The sequence below is a fragment of the Neltuma alba genome, unplaced genomic scaffold, assembly GCF_004799145.2.
Source record: "Neltuma alba isolate B1F8T4 unplaced genomic scaffold, ASM479914v2 tig00003186_pilon, whole genome shotgun sequence".
Taxonomy (NCBI): Eukaryota; Viridiplantae; Streptophyta; class Magnoliopsida; order Fabales; family Fabaceae; genus Neltuma; species Neltuma alba.
In genome coordinates, this window is record NW_021633177.1 from 124,731 (window position 1) to 147,796 (window position 23,066).

The window sequence follows — 23,066 nt, forward strand, 5'->3', positions numbered from 1 at the left end:
TGCTCTAATACTTCCATGAATTATATTGAGAAATATTATCAGCCCACGGTGTGTCTTTTATAGGCACAAGCATGAGCGATAATCCTATTTAAGGTATCATTAATACTAGGTGCTTGTTTGGTATCACGATTGAGATTCTTAAAAGTACTTATTTCCTTTATATTTTTAAATCACAATTAAAAACTTTTTTTTTTTGAAAGAATCTTGGCGTTATTCTAAACAGGATGCCTATTCTTGTGAAAATTTGAATACCAGCCCATGATGACGTTCCATCTTTTTTTTGTTGCAAATGATGTACCACTTTTTGGGCCGAACGATGTACCATCTGAAATCTAACATTTCTCAACGAGTTTTGAAACGGCCCTCAAGTATTCAACAAAAAAGAAAAAAAAAAAAAAGAGGTATTGCCAGTTGCCCCCTTACAGACTTACGGGTCGGGTATAGATAGATTTGACTTTTGACCCCCATCCCGGAGGATCGGACTATCCATCTATCGATCATTTCTCTTGGGAGGGAGGACTGAAGAGTGAGGTCTGAGTTTGCAATCTGCATCACCCCGTCGGCCACATCCCCTACCCAAAGTCTGTAAATTCTAAAACGAACAGAGATCATCGAGTAATAGCCTCAAATCGGACACTGGAGACGGTAACCATTTTGAGGAAGAGAGAAGGCGAAACAGAAAATGGGGTTGGGTTTGTTAGCTTCCCGAGCCATGAGACCCGCCTCTAGAATCCTGCATTCTCCGAATTCCAGAAACTTCCTCATCAGAACCATTGTTACGAAACCGGAGCTGCAGAAGCCGGAAGGTGCCGCGGCACAAACTCAACCGGAGCCTCCACCGGTTGATCTCCCTCCGCGGACCCCGGTTGCCGGAGCCAGGGTCCACTTCCCAAATCCTGAGGACGCCATTGAGGTTTTCGTAGATGGGTACCCTGTGAAAATCCCCAAGGGCATGACCGTTCTTCAGGCATGCGAGGTTGCCGGTGTCGACATACCTCGCTTTTGCTATCACAGCCGGCTGTCCATTGCTGGAAATTGCCGTATGTGTCTCGTTGAGGTTGAGAAATCGCCCAAGCCTGTTGCGTCTTGTGCCATGCCTGCTCTTCCTGGTAAGCTATTCTGATATTCGCCCCAATTTTATTTCTATTTTTTGTTTTATTCTAAAAATTATTTAGTCAGAGCTCAAATTTCAACTACTGAAGTTTTTGCCATGGTTATTTTTGATTGCTTCTGTTTTGTCCCTTATCTCGTGTAGTTGTGTGATGTAATTTTGAGTACGATTTTGTTCTCAATCAGAGTAAAATTGCTGTTTTTGGCCACACAAATTTCAAATTATTGTTTATATTCATTTCTCACGAGCATGAAATTTAGTTTTATATGATCAAACTTAGTTTATGCCTTTACAATTTAACGCTCTCTCTGAAATTGAACAATGATTCGTTTATTTTTTTGGTAGGTTGTAGATATTAATGATACTAGGAAAGCAGCACTAATCCAGCTGCTCTGACCATTTGATTGAATTTTTTCTTTAACTGTTTTGCTGACATTTTTGTTAATTCTACTTCTTATTTGTGCTTTTTCATTTTTAAAAAAGCGAAATAATTTGTGCCTGTTCTCTTCATCATTTATGACTTTATTGTCACACAATGATCTATCTTGTAAATGTGTTATCTATTTCTCGTTATTATAGATGACAAGTTATGTCTTTCTAATAATGGAGAAATTTGGAGATAAAGTTATCAGTCGTTGTATGCTCTGTTTGTCCTTCTGAATCTACTGATAGCTTCTAATATTTTAATTTAGATTTATACCAATATTTTCAATGGGTGTGCACACGCATGCTCCCTTGTTTTGTGCACGCGTTTGGTTTTACTTGGGGATTCCAATAAGTCCTTTTCATTTGATTTTTTGTTTTTAATGTAATCTAATGAGATATTGGTCCAAAGGGATGAAAATTAAGACCAACACACCTGTGGCGAGGAAAGCTCGAGAAGGAGTGATGGAATTTTTATTGATGAATCATCCACTGGATTGCCCAATTTGTGATCAGGGTGGGGAATGTGACCTTCAGGATCAGTCAATGGCATTTGGCTCTGATCGTGGTCGCTTCACTGATGTAAAGAGATCTGTGGTGGATAAAAATCTTGGTCCTTTGGTGAAGACTGTAATGACCAGATGTATTCAGTGTACAAGGTTAGCTGTGTGCAGCACTTCTACCATTAATGTGATTGTTGTCATTTGCAAAACTTTATATCTTTTCCTGTATTTTGAGTATGAAATTAATTATAGCTTCGATTTTTTTAAAAAATGTTGTTTGGGTTTTTTCTTACGAGTTAAGTAATAGTGAAATTCGTCTTGTTGCCTTAGAATGGTCCGGTAAGAATTAATAATCTCAGTTTGAGTTGTTAATCCCACTTTCAAATGAATAAGTGTTCATTATGATTGTGACAAAGCAGATTTGCCAATTCAATTTGCATTTCATCAAAGTTTGCTGGAATTGAGATCATAATGATGTACCTGTTCTATATATGTGAAGTCCTGAGGTGCAGCTCTCCATGTTCTGTATAGGTTTATATCATTGTATTGATGGAGATAAAAATGACATTGAAATTTTATTTCATTTGTCTGTTTTTAATTCAGGCCCTTTTGCTTATAATTTAATAGCTTCCTCCTTATTTTTGAAGTAATTTTTTCCTTGGTTATCTAGTATTAGGCCCTGTTTGCTATCATGATTGAAATAACTTATAAGCATATTTCACGTATGCTTGAGACAAAACTAATCTTATATACTTACCTCATATTCTATAAATCATGATTGAAAAGCTGCGTATAAGTTATTCCTAATTGGTCCTTAACTTTTTTATGGGTTTCTTCCATTTTATGTTTGGCTGATTCTAATTTAATTTGACGTTTGGGTCTGACCTTCTACAGTTTAAAACGTTGGCATTTGTTTGAAATCTAATTGTTAGCATCTGAGAAACAATTTTTTTCTTGTATCTTGAATGTCAAATGTGTAATATAATTGAGTGTCTCTTCGGACCAACAGGTGTGTTAGGTTTGCAACAGAGGTTGCAGGGGTTCAGGATCTTGGCATGTTAGGTCGTGGCAGTGGAGAGGAGATTGGAACATATGTTGAAAAGCTTATGACGAGTGAACTTTCTGGTAATGTGATAGATATCTGTCCTGTGGGAGCTCTTACCTCAAAACCTTTTGCATTTAAAGCTCGGAATTGGGAGTTAAAGGGAACAGAGACAATTGATGTTACGGATGCTGTTGGGTCTAATATTCGAATTGATAGCAGAGGACCCGAAGTCATGCGAATTGTTCCTCGTCTAAATGAGGTTAGATTCTGGTAGAAAATCGTGTGGATGTTCATTGCAATGAATGATGTCTATAAGATCTTTTTTGCTCTCAAGGAAGTCATGCAAACGGTTGCATTATGATATTGCTGCTTTTGATGGTTTATGCGTGATGACTTCTCACTTTTGATGGCAACCTGTAAACTCAGTAGGAAGAGGTTAGATATGGATGAAGGAGAATTACAATTATAATTACTCTCTGACAGTGGGCTGTAGCAGCATCTCTGTTGATTATAGTCAAACTGTAGGGACTAGGGATAACAAATTGCACATTTGTTTTTCATCGCCAAATTAATCAAAGATGATGAAATTTAAATTTAAACCCTGTAAATCGAGTCTGGAAATGGACCAGCAATAGAACTTGATGGGATTATAATTAACACAAATTTAATTAAAGCAATATCGTGTATCTGCTATGGTTGTTACATTTTATAATTTTGAATAACTAGTGAGCAGCCTCAAGAATGTTAGTCCGTTGGGTTCAAGGTCTGGGGTTGAGCTTATAACATATAGTTAATATTTGTTGCTATCTGGAAAACCTTAGGGCTGTTTTTATTTGCTATTATTTGGTGCGAAGGTGGGGATGTTTGTTTCTGCCCACAGTTTGAGTAAAAGGTTGCGGTGCTTATCAATGCAGGACATAAATGAAGAATGGATTTCAGACAAGACTCGCTTTTGTTATGATGGTTTGAAGAGACAGAGGTTAAATGATCCCATGATTCGTGGACCTGATGGGCGCTTTAAGGCTGTCAGCTGGCGTGATGCCCTTGCTGTGGTTGCAGAAATTGCCCAGCAAATTAGACCAGAGGAAATTGTTGGAATAGCAGGTCGACTTTCTGATGCTGAATCAATGATGGCACTAAAAGATCTCATTAACAGGATGGGATCTGATAATGTATGGTGTGAAGGAATTGGTGTAGATACTAATGCTGATTTGCGATCCGGGTATCTTATGAATACTGGCATTGCTGGTCTTGAGAAAGCAGATGTTTTCCTGTTGGTTGGTACCCAGGTACATTTCTGTCCGTTAATTGTAATTTTTAATCTCCCTTGATACTCAAAACATTTTGAATTGTGTTGCTTCTGGTGTCAATTATGTTTTCTTATCTTGTATGGATTCACTGTTGAATTTGTAGCCACGGGTAGAAGCTGCTATGGTTAATGCCAGAATACGAAAGACTGTCAAAGCAACACAAGCCAAGGTTGGCTACATTGGGCCTCCCACTGATTTCAATTATGATCACAAACATCTTGGTACTGGACCTCAAACACTCATTGAGATTGCTGAGGGCCGTCACCCATTTTCCAAGACTCTCTCAAATGCCAAAAACCCCTGTATCGTTGTTGGTGGTGGGGTTTTTGAGAGGAAGGACAAGGATGCAGTTTTCGCTGCTGTTGAAGCTATTGCTAAAAATGGAAATGTTGTCAGGCCTGATTGGAATGGCCTTAATGTGTTGCTTCTCCATGCTGCTCAGGCTGCTGCACTTGACCTTGGACTTGTTCCCCGGTCTGAAAAATGCCTCGAGTCTGCTAAATTTGTCTACTTGATGGGTGCTGATGATGTGAACTTGGAGCAGATCCCTAAAGATGCTTTTGTTGTGTATCAAGGTCACCATGGAGACAAAGGTGTCTATCGTGCTAATGTTATCTTGCCGGCATCGGCATTCAGTGAGAAGGAAGGTACATATGAAAACACTGAAGGATGCGTTCAACAAACGTTGCCTGCAGTTCCAACAGTTGGTGATGCCAGGGATGATTGGAAGATAATTCGGGCCATGTCTGAGGTTGCTGGACTACGGTTGCCTTATGATTCGATTAGTGCCATCCGTGCCCGAATCAAGACCGTTGCACCAAATCTTGTGCACATGGATGAGAGAGAACCGGCTGCATTTTCATCTTTGCCTAAACCCGATGTTGCTGAGAAAGTCAGTGCGACACCATTCGGGATTGCTGTTGAGAATTTCTATATGACTGATTCAATAACCCGGGCATCAAAGATAATGGCGCAATGCAGTGCTATGCTATTGAAGAAGTGAAGTTTAGATATTGTTTTTGTCCAAATGAAAATGCGCATTTATGATTTTTCGTTTCCATGTCATGTAAGCCACTGGTTGGCCAAAACTTCTAGGATGTTGGAAGTACCTAATAAAATTATTTTAGGCTTTTGTCCTACCATGCAATGTAAGAGCGCCACTTTGTAAAACTCTTTTGTGTACATTTGGGTTTTTGTCCAGCTGATTGTGAAAACTTACTCCAACCTCACCGATAGGTTTTTTCCCCGTAAGTGCTATATGTGAGAGTGATGGAAGTTGAATGCGATTTTAGAGTCCCCCTCAAATTGTGAGTGGCGAAGGACTCAAGTATATATAGTGAACTTGGACCAAAATATTCGAGGGGTTACTTGTGTTTTTAATTTAACCAATCTTAACAGCGACTGACGCAAGTTTCCAAGCATTCATTGAACTATAAGGATTCTGCAAAGAGAGCGCATCAAACAAATGGGTGGGGGAATATTGTTTGGCAACACAACCCCAGTCGAGATGCTAAAATAAAAGCAACCTTTGTGTGCGAAAAGAAAAGGGAAGATTTTCGGACCATACAATTTTGACATGAATAGATGTATTCCTGCACCTTTGACCATAACAAGATGATCTTATTTCTGATGCAACCATACAATTTTGACATGATTTTTGGACCATACAATTTTGACACGAATAGATGTATTCCTGCACCTTTGACCATAAAAAGATGATCTTATTTTGATACAACCATACACGAAATCTTGGCAGAAACTGGGAATAGAGTACAATCCATAACTGATTGAGAGTAACAAGAAATTACTTCTGCACCTTCGAATAAGAAGCGATGCCTGTTTGAAGATATGCACTTTCCCAATTCCTTCCATCAGCATGCTTGATTTCAACACTCTTCAGTGTGCCAGGATCAACACACTTGAATGTAATAGCAACTCCATCTGGGTTTGAGCGTGGGTAATAGAATGAGGTTATACCACAGACCTTGCAGAATGTATGCTTAGCAGTGTGAGTGCCAAAGGTGTAAGTTGTAATAAACTTCTCTGAATCTCCCAAAAGTTCAAATCTTTCGGCCGGCACAATGAAGTGTGTATTCCCTCTCATGTAGCAGTCTGAACAATTACATTCCCAAGCCACAACACTAGAGGAAGCTACTACTTTCCACCTCACACTCTTGCAATGGCACCCTCCAATATGCACCACGGTCTTTGAATCAGAATCCATCTCAGCTTTCTAAATTTTTTAGCTCAGAAATGCAATTTTGGCTCCGGCAGATGTATATGTTGGCAGAAACCTGTTAGCCACAATTTATCACGCTTCAAAAACAGAACATGATTGAGCTATGAATCATTTAGTACGTCATTATCTTCATCCCAGTGCATGGGTTAGTACATCATTAGTGTCATCAGCTATACCAGAAGGTATGAGATAATACTACTCTGGAAGGTATTTAATTCTAGTGAGAAGCTATGGAGATCTCGTAAAATTACAGTTTGTTAAATGGCATCTGGATAACTTTAGAGTTCAGCGACAAAAAAATTCTGCTCAACGAAAATCTTGAAGGCTACTGAACCCACTAGACAGGGACACTTAACAAAAGCGTTTATATTTCCAGCAAAACAGAGCTAAAACAGTTTAATTGTAGGGGTGATGATGGGTTGGAACTTGTAAGCTGTAAGCTCATCAACATCTATAGTTATTTTCATCGAAGATCTAAGCTACGATTGTACAAGTACGATAAAAATGAGTCAAGGATTTATGACCCTCCTGCACAAAAACTTGCTGTACATATATTAATGGCCCTTCACAATTGAAGACGGAGAAGCAAGGCAGAGACGTTGCCCTCAGATGTTCGCCTGCTGGGTCGCTATAAAAGCTTTTATAGTCGTAACTTCACTTGACAAAGCCTTCTTCGCTTTGTCTTCCTAAAGAGTTTTTTATTATTAATATCGAATGAATATCTGAAGTTCCTGAATAAAACAAACATTCATGTAACATAGTCATGTTTCCCATCTGATATTCCAGTGATCCAGTCAAGAGATGACCACGAGCTCGCTCTTTTCTCAAATGATTTTTCTTTTCATCAATTGACTATGAATTGTGATAGAATTATGTAATTGATTGTGTTGACCAATAAATTCTCTTTCTTTCCTACAATTCTATCCTTCCTCCAGACCAAGGCCCACCATTGATGTTCCAGAATCCAGTTGGGGACGCGAGAGCTTAAAATCCATCTATCTATTGGGTGGTGTTTGGTTGGGTTTCTTTTTAGGGGAGGTAGGGGGAAGGAAGGGGAGGTGGGAAGAAAGTACGTTTGGTTGAAAAAATTAAAAAGAAGGGAAGGAAAAATTTTGTGTCTTTATCTATGTCCCAATCCTACTTTCTCTCCATTCAAATTTGGAGTTTTTTTTTGAAAGAAGAAGAAACTATTTTCCTATCACGACAAAATTGGCCATAACAAGTTTTGCATATTCCACCGTTGTCCTTCGATCTTTAAAACTTTTTTCCCATTCATTCTCTTCAGCCACTCCTCCCTGTCACCCTGTGTGACATGGTCGTGCTTCGTGGCAGCTCGCGGCGCTAACAATTTCTATTTTCATACCTCAATTTCTCTTAATTCTCATCCGTAAATTCAAAAGCAAACGATGTGGGAAATTAGACAAAATTATATTACGAACTAATGGCTGGGGATATGAGAAATATTCAGATCCATACTGGGGTTCGTCAGTTTCAAGGATGGTGCTGATGTGGTTACGTTTAGGTGTTTTGTTTTATTTGTTTTGGACTTTTATACTGGTTTAATTTTACTTAATCAAGTTTCCTTTGGTGGCCAAAAATTAAAAAAAAAAAAAGCATTAAAACATGCTATAATTCCTCAGTGCGATTCAATAGGGGATTGATATAGTTAAAATTTGTGCAGCGAACTACTAAGTTTATCATTAAATTATTGATAAGTAAAAAATATCACACTATTTAAGATTAGTGAATAATCCTTGATCCATTTATCATCGTGTTTTTAGTTAATAAAGATGTCATTTTTTTGGCCAACGATGTCAATTTTTACTCCCATATGGATATTATATTTATATTTATTCGACTTTAATAATTACTAAATTGTGATCTTATAGATTAAATGTCATTTATAATTAATTTTGTTAAACATACAAATTTTGAACCAAATAAAATAATGACAAAGAACCAAGAAAATAATATTAAAACTTTTTTCTTTTTTTTTCTCCATAAAATTCCTTCTATTCATTTTTTTTTCTTTTTCTTATAAAATATCTCCCTTCCCTTTTCTTTCTATTAAAATCCCTCCCATCCCTTTCGTATTTTCTTCTCCTTCTTTTTAAAATCCTTCCTTCCTTTCCTTCATTGAACCAAACACCTCTTTTGTTTGTAGTTATTATTATTAGTTATATAATAGGAGGGACACTGGTAGGTTGGCTTCTTGACATCTGGCCAAGTACTGGGGTGTCCACGTTTCATGTATCGCTACTCGCCGCGTCCATCCATGCCCGAATCAAGACCATTGCACCAAATCTTGTGCACATGGATGAGAGAGAACCGGCTGCATTTTCATCTTTGCTAAACCCGATGTCGCTGAGAAAGTCAGTGCGACACCATTCGGGATTGCTGTTGAGAAGTTCTATATGACTGATTCAATAACCCGGGCATCAAAGATAATGGCGCAATACAGTGCTATGCTATTGAAGAAGTGAAGTTTAGATATTGTCTTTGTCCAAATGGAAATAAGCATTTATGTTTTTTGCGTCCATGTCATGTAAGACACTGGTTGGCCAAAGCTTCTTGGATGTTGGAAGCAAAATTATTTTAGGCTTTTGTCCTACTATGCAATGTAAGAGCACCGCTTTGTAAAACTCGTGTATATTTGGGTTCTTGTCCAACTGATTGTGAAAGCTTGCTCCAACCTCACCGATAGGTTTTTGCCCCGTAAGTGCTATATGTGAGAGTGATGGAAGTTGCATGCCATTTTAGAGTCCCACTCAAATTGTGAGTGCCAGGCGAAGGACTCAAGTATATAGTGAACTTGGACCAACAAATTCGAGAGGTTACTTATTTTTTAATTTAAACTGATAGAGGCAAGTTTCCAACCATTGGTTGAACTATAAGGATTCTGCAAAGAGAGCGCAACAAACAAACCGGGGGGGGGGAATACTGTTTGACAACACAATCCCAGTCGAGATGCTAAAATAAAGGTAACCTTTGTGTACGAAGGGAAAAGGGGAACAATTTTGACATGAATAGAGTGTATCCCTGCATCTTTGACCATAAAAAGATGATCTTATTTTTGATACAACCATACACACGAAATCTTGACAGTAACTGGGAATAGACTACAATCCATAACTGATAAGAGAGTAACAAGAAGTTACCTCTGCACCTTTGAACAAGAAGAGATACCTGTTCGACTATATGAGCTTTCCCAATTCCTTCCATCAAAATGCTTGATTTCAACATTCTTCAGTGTGCCAGGGTCAACACACTTGAATGTAACAGCAACTCCATCTGGGTTTGAGCGTGGGTGAAAGAATGAGGTTATACCACAGACCTTGCAGAATGTATGCTTAGCAGTGTGAGTGCCAAAGGTGTAAGTTGTGATAAACTTCTCTGAATCTCCCAAAAGCTCAAATTTTTCGGCCGGCACAACGAAGTTTGTATTCCCTCTCATGGAGCAGTCTGAACAATTACATTCCCAAGCCACAACACTAGAGGAAGCTACTGCTTTCCACCTCACACTCTTGCAATGGCACCCTCCAGTATGCACCACTGTCTCTGAATCAGAATCCATCTCAGCTTTCTAAATTTTTTAGATCAGAAATGCAATTTTGGCTCCTGCAGATGTATATGCTGGCAGAAATCTGTTAGCTACGATTTATCAGGCTTCGAAAACAGAACATGATTGAACTATGAACCAAATCAGGCGTCAAAAACAGAACATGATTGAACTATGAATCATTTAGTACATCATTATCTTCATCCCAGTGCATGGGTTAGATACTTAGTGTCATCAGCTATACCAGAAGGTATGAGATAATACTACTCTGGAAGTTATTTAATTCTAGTGAGAAGCTATGGAGATCTCGTAAAATAACAGTTTGTTAAATGGCATCTAGATAACTTTAGAGTCCAGCAACAAAAAGATTCTGGTCGACGAAAATCTTGAAGGCTACTGAACCCACTAGACAGGGACACTTAACAAAAGCGTTTATATTTCCAGCAAAACAGAGCTAATACAGTTAATTTTAGGGGCGATGATGGGTTGGAACTCGTAAGCTGTAAGCTCATCAACATCTATAGTTATTTTCATCGAAGATCTAAGCTACGATTGTATAAGTACGATAAAATTAGTCCAGGATTTATGATCTTCCTACACAAAGAACTTACTGTACATATATTAATGGCCCTTCACAATTGAAGACGGAGAAGCAAGGCAGAGACGTTGCCCTCGGATGGTCGCCCGCTGGGTCGCTATAAAAGCTTTTATAGTCATAATTTCACTTGACAAAGCCTTCTTCGCTTTGTCTTCCTAAAGAGTTTTTTATTATTAATATCGAATGAATATCTGAAGTTCCTGAATAAAGCAAACATTCATGTAACATAGTCATGTTTCCAATCTGATATTCCAGCGATCCAGTCAAGAGATGACCACGAACTCGCTCTTTTTGCAAATGATTTTTCTATTCATCAACTGACCATGAATTGTGACAGAATTATGTGATTGATTGTGTTAATAAATTCGTTCTCTTTCCTACAATTTTATCCTTCCTCCAAACCAAGGCCCCCATTGATGTTCTAGAATCCAGTTGGGAACACCAGGTAGCTCATATAAAACTTCTCTTGGCTTTTATTTTGCTTTTGAATACAAGATCTTAATCTATTTTGTCTTTTATATTTATATTTTTTTAAAATAATTTTTTTAATAATGATAGTTCTAGCCAATACACTTGATTAACAAAAATATTTTTTAAAAAAATCCATTTATTGCAAATGACTAACTTAACTTTTTTTTTAATCTATTTAAATTAGTCAACTGATTCTTATATTTAGAACTGAAGGTAGTATCTATCTATTCACTCAAAAAAAAAAAATCACCCACTAAAATCTATCTATCTATTAGTTATTAGTTCGATACTAATTATAACCAATCTTAACAGCGACAGAGGCAAGTTTGCAACCATACATTGAACTGTAAGGATTCTGCACAGAGAGCGCATCAAACAAACGGGTGGGGGAATATTGTTTGACAACACAATCCCAGTCGAGGTGCTAAAATAAAGGTGACCTCTGTGTACGAGGGGAAAAGGGGAACAATTTTGACATGAATAGATGTATCCCTCCATCTTTGACCATGAAAAGATGATCTTATTTTTGATACACACGAAATCTTGGCAGTAACTGGGAATAGAGTACAATCCCTAACTGATTGAGAGTAACAAGAAGTTACTTCTGCACCTTTGAACAAGAAGAGATACCTGTTCGACGATATGAGCTTTCCCAATTCCTTCCATCAAAATGCTTGATTTCAACATTCTTCAGTGTGCCAGGGTCAACACACTTGAATGTAACAGCAACTCCATCTGGGTTTGAGCGTGGGTAATAGAATGAGGTTATACCACAGACCCTGCAGAATGTATGCTTAGCTGTGTGAGTGCCAAAAGTGTAAGTTGTGATAAACTTCTCTGAATCTCCCAAAAGCTCAAATTTTTCGGCCGGCACAACGAAGTTTGTATTCCCTCTCATGGAGCAGTCTGAACAATTACATTCCCAAGCCACAACACTAGAGGAAGCTACTGCTTTCCACCTCACACTCTTGCAATGGCACCCTCCAGTATGCACCACTGTCTCTAAATCAGAATCCATCTCAGCTTTCTAAATTTTTAGATCAGAAATGCAATGTTGGCTCCTGCAGATGTATATGTTGGCAGAAATCTGTTAGCTACGATTTATCAGGCTTCAAAACAGAACATGATTGAACTATGAATCACTTGGTACATCATTATCTTCATCCCAGTACATGGGTTAGATATTTAGTGTCGCCAGCGATACCAGAAGGTATCAGATAATACTACTCTAGAAGTTGTGGGAAGCTATGAAGATCTCGTAAAATAACAGTTTGTTAAATGTCATCTAGATTCAGCGACAAGATTCTGCTCAACGAAAATCTTGAAGGCTACTGAACCCACTAGACAGGGACATTTAACAAAAGCGTTTATGTTTCAAGCAAAACAGAGCTAACACAGTTAATTGTAGAGGCGATGATGGGTTGGAACTCGTAAGCTGTAAACTCGTCAACATCTATAATTATTTTCATCGAAAATCTAAACTACGATTGTATGAAGTACGATAAAAATTAGTCAAGGATTTATACCCTTCCTACACAAAGAACTTGCTGTACATATATTAACGGTCCTTCACAGTTGAAGAGGGGGAAGCAAGGCAGAGACGATGCCCTCAGATGTTCGCCTCCTGGGTCGCTACCCTAGAAGCTTTTATCGTCATAATTTCGCTTGACAAAGCCTTCTTCGCTTTGTCTTCCTAAAGAGTTTTTTATTATTAATATCGAATGAATGAAGCAAACATTCATGTACCGTACAGTGTCATGTTTCCCATTTGACATTCCAGTGAAAGAGGTAACTACGAACTTGCTCTTTTCTCAAATGACTAGATTCTTTTTCTTTCCTACGATTTTATCCTTCTTCCAGGCTAAGGGCCAACATTGATGTTCCAGATGGGGACGTCGGTGATTAAAATTTAGATAGAAGATATGAAAGCAATTAGGTTAAAAACATCCAGTTCGGATTAAATTTGATGTAGTTTATGCTTCAAACTCAATTAAACCAGTCTTAAGAATTCCTATAAAAATTAAATCAGTCAACAAGACTATGAAACCAAACGAAATAAGTCCAACAAGCCACTCTTTTTGGAGGGTCCAGGGGTGTGGATTTTTTTCCCCAGTTGTTGTGATGTGATAAGGTCATTAATAAAACTACACAGCAACCTAAAAATAATTTGAGCTTTGACGTAGACATGAAATTAATACACTGGAGAGTGGATAATATGTAACAGGATCAGATTCCAGTGAGTACTATCTTGGATGGACATGGCAATTTTCATTTCATGATTATTAATAAATTGAACTAAAAACTTAATTATTGTCACACATGGAACAGGGGAGTGAAATGAACATTAAACTCCCTCAAACTGTTGGTACTTAATAGCTAGAAACTAGACATGACTAAATCACAAAGCCGCTCCTCAGAAATCAAAGAAACACACCAGGTTTTCCCTGGTCTCATGGTTTCCACAGAATGGTTGTCTCAGCAATCATTGATGTCACCACATATGGGTCCATGTTGGAAGCTGGCCTCCTGTCCTCAAAATACCCTTTTCCTTCTTTCTCTGTGTCCCTTCCAACTCTTATTGAAGCACCACGGTTTGCAACACCCTGCCCAGAAATTCCCAAGGTAACATCCTTCTTATTATTATAATATGATTCTTTAAAAAGCAGTACGCTGATGATAAGGTCATATTTTGTTGCTTACCCATTTGAAGGTGTTGATGTCAGCAGTTTCATGTTTCCCTGTCAAACGACGTTCGTTGCCTTCTCCATAGGCTGAGATGTGCTCCTTGTGCCTCTTCCCCAACTTCTCAATTGCTTTCTTGATCACTTCATAGCCTCCTTTTTCCCTCATGGACTTGGTGCTGCACAAGTGCCCTTGTTAACCATCAAAGCTAACAGTAAATCAAGAAAATCAATTCACCCTCTATATTAGTAACAAGATTCACCTGTAGTTTGTGTGAGCACCAGCTCCATTCCAATCACCCTGGTTTTGTAAGAAACCAAACATTAGATTAAAGTTCAATAACAATTTCTTGAACGTAGCATATGTCAAGGAGAGTATTGTTGAACCTGAATTGGCTTGGGGTCAAAGGAAACAACCACCCCGGCAATCTCAGTGATCCTCTGCAGAACACAAAATAGAGACGTTAGTTTCTGCATTCAATGCACAAGACAGTAAGTAAAAAATTAAAAAAAGAAAAAAAAGAAAAAAAGAAAACAGAAATTGATGATGAGGGTAGTCATGTGTCACCTCCAAAATGTAACGAGCAACCCACAACTCGTCACCAGCAGAGATACCAACCGAAGGACCTACTTGGAATTCCCACTACATTATATGAAAAGATTAACTGATTAACAATGGCGAAAAGAGCAGACTTTTGAATGGTGTTGAAAGTTTGAAAATTACTTGGCCAGGCATCACTTCTCCATTGATTCCACTGATGTTGATGCCAGCATAAAGGCAAGCTTTGTAATGTGAGTTAACAATATCTCGCCCAAAAGCCTTATCAGCACCAGTTCCACAATAGTATGGTCCCTGATGGAAGTAAAATTGGTAATAATCTAAATACTCTAATCCCAAAAGATTATCAGCCAAAAGAAGAAGACGGAAAAGCTAGTTTGTGAGAGTCAGGTGGAAGACAGGAAATTTGAAGAGAGAGAAATTTCACCTGAGGTCCAGGATAGCCACCAAGAGGCCAGCCAAGAGGCCACTGGATATGTTTCTGGAGCAGGGTGTATTCCTGCTCAATTCCATACCTGTTTTAAGATTATTCAAAGCAAGGCATTAAACCAAAGGAATAAGAAACCTTTAGGGAAAATCTCTCTTCGGATAGAGAACTAAGTAACATATAATACCAAGGTTCTTCAGCAACAACTTCGGGATGACTGAATATTTTTGCAGCTGCACATCTTTTGTTTGTGGGAATTGGTTCTCCAGCAGGAGTGTAAGCATCACACATGACCTAATGCCAATTACGAAAGAAAAGGTCAAAATGAGAACTACACCATGAAAAAAGTTTTCAATGGTGAAAACTTGCCAAGGCAAAGTTCAAAAGGAAGATAGAAAGAAAACCCACCAAGATATTGCTACCCCTTCTGAATGGATCCCTAAAAATAGCTTGTGGGCTGTTGCCAAAATTTTAAACAAAGATATTATTAATGTACTGAGGTAAGAGAAGAAACATTTCCAGTGAGGGGCCAAAGCTTACTATAAGATCACTTCACTATCTTCTCCGGGAGCTTGGCCTGTGCTGGAACCATCGTAGTTCCACTTGGGCAACTTTGAAGGGTCCTTGACTGGCCCTGAGAGGGTCTGTATTTCATATTTACACAAGTATACAGTCAAATAAAACAACTGAAATTTCTTTTCTTTTCTTTTCTTTTTTTTTTGAGTTAACGAATAAATGGATAGGTAAATTACCCTTGCTTTGCTCCTCATGTCCATGCCAGATCCACCGATCCTATCATATTAGAAAGAGAACTGAATCAAACAATACAAAAAAGAGAGGGAAAAAAAGAGTTTGATGAGCACAGAAGTTAGATGAGAATCAGGGCAAGGATTTAACGTCATTTTGACATCAGAACACGCATTAATTGAGGCTACAGTTATTCCAAGGAACAAAAGAGCAAACAGTTAATAAAAATCCTGTTAAAAGGTCATTCCTTTTAAACGGAATAAAAAGTCTTCGTCGCGAAGTATTACCAAAACCAAGCATGATTCACAAAACACAGAGTCAAACCAGTGAGAACTTTGTTCGATGCACACCGAAAAACAGAACAAAACAGCTTAGTAAGCACCAGGGAAACTCTAAAATGAAAATGTTTTTCTTCTTTGATTTTTTTCGCTTCTCAGATGATGAAAACAACAACACAATCCCTATGAAGTTCATAATCCATAAAAGCACAGTGGCGGGAAGGTGTATGCAACCGCAAGACCGACGAAGACGAGCGTCACAGAGAGTGAACGATCAAGCAAGAGAGAAATAATGAGACAGAGAAAACCGAACCCATTAAGAGAGTAATAACAGAGAGCATATCTAGGCACATTAATTCATGCGCAAACGAAGAAAGAGAGTTAAGCTGCGCTTGTTTGGACGTGGAGAAAACAGAGTAAGCGAGTGTGCGAGAAAAGAGACACTGACCATATGTACTCGGCGATGACCTTCTCAGTGGTGTCGGAGAGATTGAGGTTGATCAAATCCGAGAGCAGCGACATTTCCAGAACAAAAACACACAAGCTTGAAGCAGAGAGATTTTCTGTGCTCTGTGATACGTGAGTAGGGGCAATGGCTGCTGCCGCTGCTGCCGCCGCGCAGGTTTTATAGTGCGAGAAATTAAATTAAATTTTTTTTATTAAATAAGAAAATAAAGAATCATCTTCTTTTACGGCCGAATCTAAAGAGTTAAATTAAAAGTTTTTGGCAAAAAAAAAAAATCAAAGTCAAAGAATTAAAGAATACGTATTAAACAAAGTGAGGAAATCATCACTACCTACGTGGATGGATATATGAAATTTGACAAACGAAAATAGTTACAATTGACAAATAGTATATTTTTTATATAAATTTTCCATACATTGATCATTAATATTCATAGTTAATAATTTTATTTGGGTTTTACATGTTATATAAAAAATGAGCTAAGTTTATAAATGATCTATTATATGAGAGTTTTTATATTGATATTTTGGTGATAATTTAAATTTAAATATAGCTTGCTAATAACAGGCCTAGGCCTAAGTCGTTTCTATAATACCGGGCTCCCACCATATTTGTGGTGTTTAAAAAAATCTGTTTATGGTTAAAAAAAATTAAAAAGAATTTGTTGGTAAAAAAAAAAAGTTTCATATTAACCCCAGAAAAATTATTAAAAAAAACACACAGAGAGAGCTCACTCTCCCTCGTCGGTAACCAGCTGCCGGTTTCAGTTCTATTTGGAAAATTTAGGGTGGAGAAAATTTATATATTTAAAGTTGTGTATTTAATGTATTTATTTTAAAGAAAGTTATAAAATATTCGAAATTAATTATATGAATTATTCAAAAATTAATTAAAAAGTAAAAAAGTTGTCCCAAAAAACTTAAAAAAATCATTTGGTCTAATTTCATTAAAAATATTTGTGAAATAAGGCAATGTATCTAAATTTATGGTTCAGGGACGACTTAATTTTTCATATCCTCATGTTTTCATAAAGATATATATATATATATATATATATATAATAAGATAGATATTTGCTAGTCTTCTGGTTCTTAATATAAAATACTCACACAAAAAACATATTGTTCTGAAAAAAGAAAAATTTAGCGGCCGTTGTATCTTAGAGAACTACGTTTTCAGTAATTAAACACGAATAAGAGCTGCAGTGAAACCGGTATACCGTCTATCACTTCAATAAAGTATTTAATAATTCCTTTAATTTTTAATATAAAACCTATTTTATAGTATCTATCTTATTTTATGTGTGTGTGATGCAAAGTCTATAAAAAATCGTTGGAAAAAAAAAAGCCTATAAAAAAATCATACTTTTCATAAATTGCGAATAATGTAACTTATTTTCCTAGACTTTAACTCCGTTCTAAATGGACATGTTTATATGATTTTAATGTGGATATATGACAGATCGTCGTGTCTGGCTAATTATTAAATAGGAGGCGAACTGCTTAATGTTATTATTATGCATTAATAATACTGTCATTATCAAGTCAGACCATGATAATTTGTTGATTAGCTACTTTCGAATTTCAATTAGCCTAGGTTTTGCGCTTCCTTAACCTAAAAGAGACTCATGAAACCGGGGAATATATTTATTTCAAACTCATCATATTTGCAATGTTTATCTTTTCCTGTACTAATCAAAGTCATCATATTCTAAATATAATTTTCATTCTATTTAACTTAAATTTTTCTTACTAGAAAAAATGACACGAGTTAAGTTACAGATTCATTAAGGATAGCGCATATTTGCAGACTCAAAAAATAATTAGAGCTACTCAATAATAAAGTTATTACGTCAATAATAAGATTTCAGAATTGTTTGGTTTAACGATTTTAAAAACATTTTTATATAAATTGAGATAAAATTTTGTTTATATTTATTTCGTACATAGTATAATCACTTGTAGAAAACTTATCCAAAATACAAACTCATGACTTGTGATTATAAGCTAAATTATTACTCCCTCCGTTCCTTATTATAAGAGACGAATAACCGAATTACGTTGATAAAAAAAGCAGTTAAAATTAGTTAAGAACAATCAATGTATAAAAAATATAATCTTTTTTTTCCAATAAATATGGGTAAAATAGGAAATCAACACAAAAAAGTAGAGACAACTTTTAAGTGTCTCTTATATATAGGAACATGCCATAAGCATCAATTGTCTCTTATAATAAGGAACGGAGGGAGTATTAACTAAACCACCTTTGGTTAATAAAAGTGAAATTATTGCGATCATGGAAGTTGAGGAAAGTATTACAGGTTTGGTGGAATATTTTGGAGGTGTGGCCAATGGGGTTGGGTTGGTGGAATATATGTTGAGGGGCAGACCACCAACCATTCAGTCACCAAACAGGACAGTGAACAAAAAGTGAGAATAAAAAACACGAACTAACTCTGATTTTTAATATATAATATAGGAGTTAATTAAAAATTAGATTTAGTTTTAAATATATGATTTTAGGTTATTTTGTCTTCTAAGTTTATAATTTTTTCTTAAAATTTTCTCATCAATAGCACATATCCAAAAAGTGTATACTTAGAGGTAATTTCAATGTACATGATTGAATAAGATAGTTTAGAAAAGTTAACATTTACAAACAATCAATTTAACTAATTTTTTAATATATATCCACCGGTGTAGTGTCTTCTATATGCTTACCACTGCCTTTTATTTCTATGAAAATTAAATTGTATTATATTATTACTACGTGCGTCCACTTGTTCATCGCAATAAAAAAAGGGGTTCATTGATTAAAGGCATGTGTATGAATTGTCCATTTATATTGTTCACATGCCTGCACTTTAAATCCAGTCGGATCAAACGTGGCCTCATTTTTGTTCACAAGTGCCTGAAAGCAAGTCCGAATAGAAAATATACCCAATTATTATATTACATAAATATATAAATGGGAAATGGGAATCACTATAAAAGTACATACTCCTCCGGTCCTTATTATAAGACCCAATTTGACTTTTTATTTGGTCCTAATTATAAGACCCAATCCATTTTCTCTCTTATATTTATGCATTTTTTTCCAAGATAATCCTTCTAATAATGATAGTTTTAGCCAATATACTTAATTAGCAAGGATATTTTAGGAATAACAACACTTATTTATTATAAATAACCAACTTAACTTACTTCCTTAATCTCCTCAAATAAGTCAATTGGGTCTTATAATTAGAACCGGAGGAGTAATTAATTATGTGGCTCTTCTGGACTCTGCTTCTGGCCGCAAGCCCTTCACAAATTAAACATCTTTCGTGTTTTAGTTTGCCTGTGCAAGAATAAATAACTGGAATTGACTATCACCTACCTGCCTTCTCATTTCCTAATATCTTCCTTAGCATATAAAAGCATCTCGAAAGTGAAGCTTTTATATTGGTTATACTCTGGGGATAACGTGGAAAATGTAAATAGTCTAGCAGCAATTTTGCAGATAAGATTTGAAACTGTTTACTTTATACAAGGAAATTAAATTAGCAATCCGTATTGCTAGAAGACACTTCCAAAATGAAGAGTTTTTATTTTTATTTTTTGTTTAGCTAACTTTTTCTACCCTAGTCAACAACCCCAGTTATATTAGTGTAAAAACTATTTTTAACCAGTATAAAAAGACTTTTTCGGCCAGCATTTGTATCTTTGTCATTATACTCTTCTGGTCCTATTTATAAAACAAAGAAAAAAAATTTGTCCTATTTATAGGTTACTTTATTAAATTTTTAGTGTGAATTTACTATTTTGTCCTTCATTTATTATGATGTAGGTAGTTATCTCTTTTAAAATGTGTATATATTAAATACGAATAAAATTAAAAAATTGTTACATTTTAATAAAAAGTTAATACTCCCTCCGTTCCTTATTATAAGAGACAATTGATGCTTATGGCATGTTCCTATATATAAGAGACACTTAAAAGTTGTCTCTACTTTTTTGTGTTGATTTCCTATTTTACCCATATTTATTGTCTCCAACTCACACACTCTCTCTTTCCCACTTCTCTTTCTTTTAATAATTTACCATTGTTCTCTCTCCTTATTAATGAGGGTATTTTTGGAAAAAAAATTATATTTTTTACACATTGATTGTTCTTAACTAATTTTAACTGTTTTTTTGATCAACGTAATTCGGTTATTTGTCTCTTATAATAAGGAACGGAGGGAGTATATTTTAAGGTTTTTCTTAGTCTCTGTGAAATATACTGGAAGTGCCTTATAAATAGGAACAGAAGAGTACTTAATTGGTAACTACATGATGTCTAATATTTCCCCCCTAAAAATAGTGTTATCTATTGCTTTAAAAAAAAAAAAACATCACAGCGTTGTTAAGTCTCTGCCCTCACCATTTGAGATATTTTTAAGTGAAGAAAAACCTAATGTTAGTTTGAGACTCATGAAGAGTCATATCCAATTAAACCAAAGGGAAAAAAAAATCACGAAAGGTCGTAATTTCGCAAAAGTTTATCAATTCAATTGATTTTCTAGCAGATAACAATGATTAATGAAGAAAAAGACTTCATAGAGATTCTTTTGTGCCTCTGTGACATCAACTTGCACGTAGTCCACACAGTAGTTCAACAATGAAAAAAAATTTAAAATTCCTTCGAAGATGCATGAATAGTGTATAGAGATTATATAATATACATGGCACGTTGGTTTTGTTGAAAATAATGATTATTATAGACTGTGCAATTTAATTATTCTTCAAATTAAACTATATGCAATAAGTAAACGCATGTTTTGATTATTAATTTCCAAAATAAAATGTATATGATCACCTTCGGATCCTCTATTTTACAGCTAACATAAAAAAAAATAAGTGCCAAGTCTAATACGACGTCACATAATATATGTTTATTCACAGGCAACATAACATCTTTATCACAACTTGTAATTATATTGGAAATTAATTAATTATATATACTGACGATCGATCACAATTAACAACTCCCCATAAACTCTCCAATGATTCAATGGGCAATGTTGGTATCTATTTTATCTTCCAAGATGATAAATAAATCGAATTAAAGAGATAATAAAACTTTTGATCTCTTAAATTCATCTTAGTTATTGATTTAACTTTAAAAATCTAAATTACTATCAATTGAGTCCCTAAAGTTCCATAATAACCATATATTCATAAATCAAAATAAGCTAATTGAAAATTCCCAGTAAATTAAACTCCATTAAATTCATTACCAGCACTTTGAAAGAGATAATTAAGAGCCATGGTTGTTGAAGAGTTGATCGTTAATTGTTATGATTAAAAAACGACGGAGTCATACATTTGCCGCGGCGGGTCTAACGTCACATAATACTCTTGTTTTATCAGAATTCAGATGGATGCCATGCCACAGAAACATACGACTTTACACATATACGAACTTCACCATATGCTATCTGCAATTGCAATTCCATGCATATTAATCATAGTACCTCCGGTAGTTAATATAAGAGTTAGTTTGATATTCAATTTAGGTTAGTTTGATATTCAATTTAGTTCTAAATATATGATTATCTATAATATACTTTATTTCTTATATTTATTCTTTTTTTTTTTTTGAAATAGTCCTTGTAATAATTGTACATGTTATATTAAAGGTTCTATTAAATAGTAGTTCTAACTAATATATATTATTAACAATGGTATTTTAAGAAAAATAATACTACCTTCGGTCCTTAATATAAGACCCCGTTTGACTTTTATTTTGGTCCTAAATATAAGACCCCAATCCATTTTGTCTCTCATATTTACTCAATTTTTTTCAAAATAGTCCTTCTAACAATTATAGTTCTAATCAATACACTTGATTAGTAAGGATATTTTAGGAAAGACAATACTTATTTAGGACAAATAACTAACTTAACTTACTTTTTTAATCTCTTCAAATTAGCCAACTGGCTCTTATAATTAGGAACGGAGGTAGTATATATTTATTATAAATAACTAATTTAACAAACTTTCTTAATTTACTTAAATTAATCAACTAACTTTTATTGAGAATTAGAGGCAGTATGGATTAAATTATGTTGAAACTGCATTTAATTAGACACCCTACAATGAATCAGTGGTATAAACTGTAAAGATTCAGTTTTATCTATCATAAAAGAATGCCATAATTAAGTTGACCCTGTATTTATTATTCCTGTAATCTCAGGCGTGATCAGCTAGCTGGCTCAATATATGGATTCAAATGCCTCGAGGAAGTCTATTATTTATTCAGGGGAAATAACAATATGTATTATGCTTACATCATTAGTGACAATTAACCTTTCATGGATGATCAGGACAGATTGACCAATCCAATGCTTACATACAGTCAATGAGAGAAACAATACAAGAAACTGTAGGTTTTAAATTTCAGCCTAACACAGGGAAAAACATATATAGAAGCACGAAGCATGGCTAGCCCTGTCGTCATTATTATTATTATTATTATTATTATTATTATTATTATTATTATTATTATTTCATAACTCACAAACTTATTATACTCTTCATACAGACTTTGAATTTATATATAAACCCAACTCACAATTACCTTGTATGGGACTGCTAGGCCAGATCTACACATTTTTTTTCATAGT

At 35.5% G+C, this 23,066-nt stretch overlaps 3 protein-coding genes and 2 pseudogenes across 4 annotated transcripts; 1 reads left to right on the forward strand and 4 right to left on the reverse strand.

The window, feature by feature from the left end:
• The first annotated feature begins 519 nt into the window (after positions 1 to 519).
• LOC114740713 (NADH dehydrogenase [ubiquinone] iron-sulfur protein 1, mitochondrial) lies at positions 520 to 9,103 on the forward strand. Of its 2 annotated transcripts, XM_028928926.1 has the most exons (6): positions 520 to 1,109; positions 1,947 to 2,193; positions 3,047 to 3,341; positions 3,997 to 4,371; positions 4,496 to 5,213; positions 8,934 to 9,103. In XM_028928926.1, the coding sequence occupies exons 1-6, from the start codon at positions 683 to 685 to the stop codon at positions 9,047 to 9,049; spliced, it is 2,178 nt and encodes a 725-aa protein (XP_028784759.1). In that variant the 5' UTR covers positions 520 to 682; the 3' UTR covers positions 9,050 to 9,103. The 2 variants fall into 2 exon arrangements, with proteins under 2 accessions (XP_028784759.1, XP_028784757.1); XM_028928924.1 differs by lacking the exon at positions 8,934 to 9,103 and having other exon boundaries at positions 683 to 1,109; positions 4,496 to 5,616.
• On the reverse strand, positions 6,118 to 7,160 carry LOC114740717 (centromere protein V-like). Its single transcript, XM_028928928.1, has one exon. The coding sequence runs from the start codon at positions 6,614 to 6,616 to the stop codon at positions 6,197 to 6,199; it is 420 nt and encodes a 139-aa protein (XP_028784761.1). The 5' UTR covers positions 6,617 to 7,160; the 3' UTR covers positions 6,118 to 6,196.
• Positions 9,104 to 9,624: 521 nt separating the features above from the next.
• LOC114740716 (centromere protein V pseudogene) lies at positions 9,625 to 12,326 on the reverse strand (annotated as a pseudogene).
• Positions 9,647 to 10,926, reverse strand: LOC114740715 (centromere protein V pseudogene; annotated as a pseudogene).
• A 1,090-nt stretch (positions 12,327 to 13,416) lies between the features above and the next one.
• On the reverse strand, positions 13,417 to 16,529 carry LOC114740714 (glutamine synthetase cytosolic isozyme 2). The gene is made up of 12 exons (XM_028928927.1): positions 16,400 to 16,529; positions 15,679 to 15,718; positions 15,467 to 15,570; positions 15,335 to 15,383; positions 15,114 to 15,220; positions 14,927 to 15,014; positions 14,665 to 14,793; positions 14,509 to 14,583; positions 14,328 to 14,381; positions 14,204 to 14,241; positions 13,960 to 14,119; positions 13,417 to 13,862 (listed from the first exon to the last, which is right to left on the reverse strand). The coding sequence occupies exons 1-12, from the start codon at positions 16,471 to 16,473 to the stop codon at positions 13,710 to 13,712; spliced, it is 1,071 nt and encodes a 356-aa protein (XP_028784760.1). The 5' UTR covers positions 16,474 to 16,529; the 3' UTR covers positions 13,417 to 13,709.
• Between the last annotated feature and the right edge of the window lie 6,537 nt (positions 16,530 to 23,066).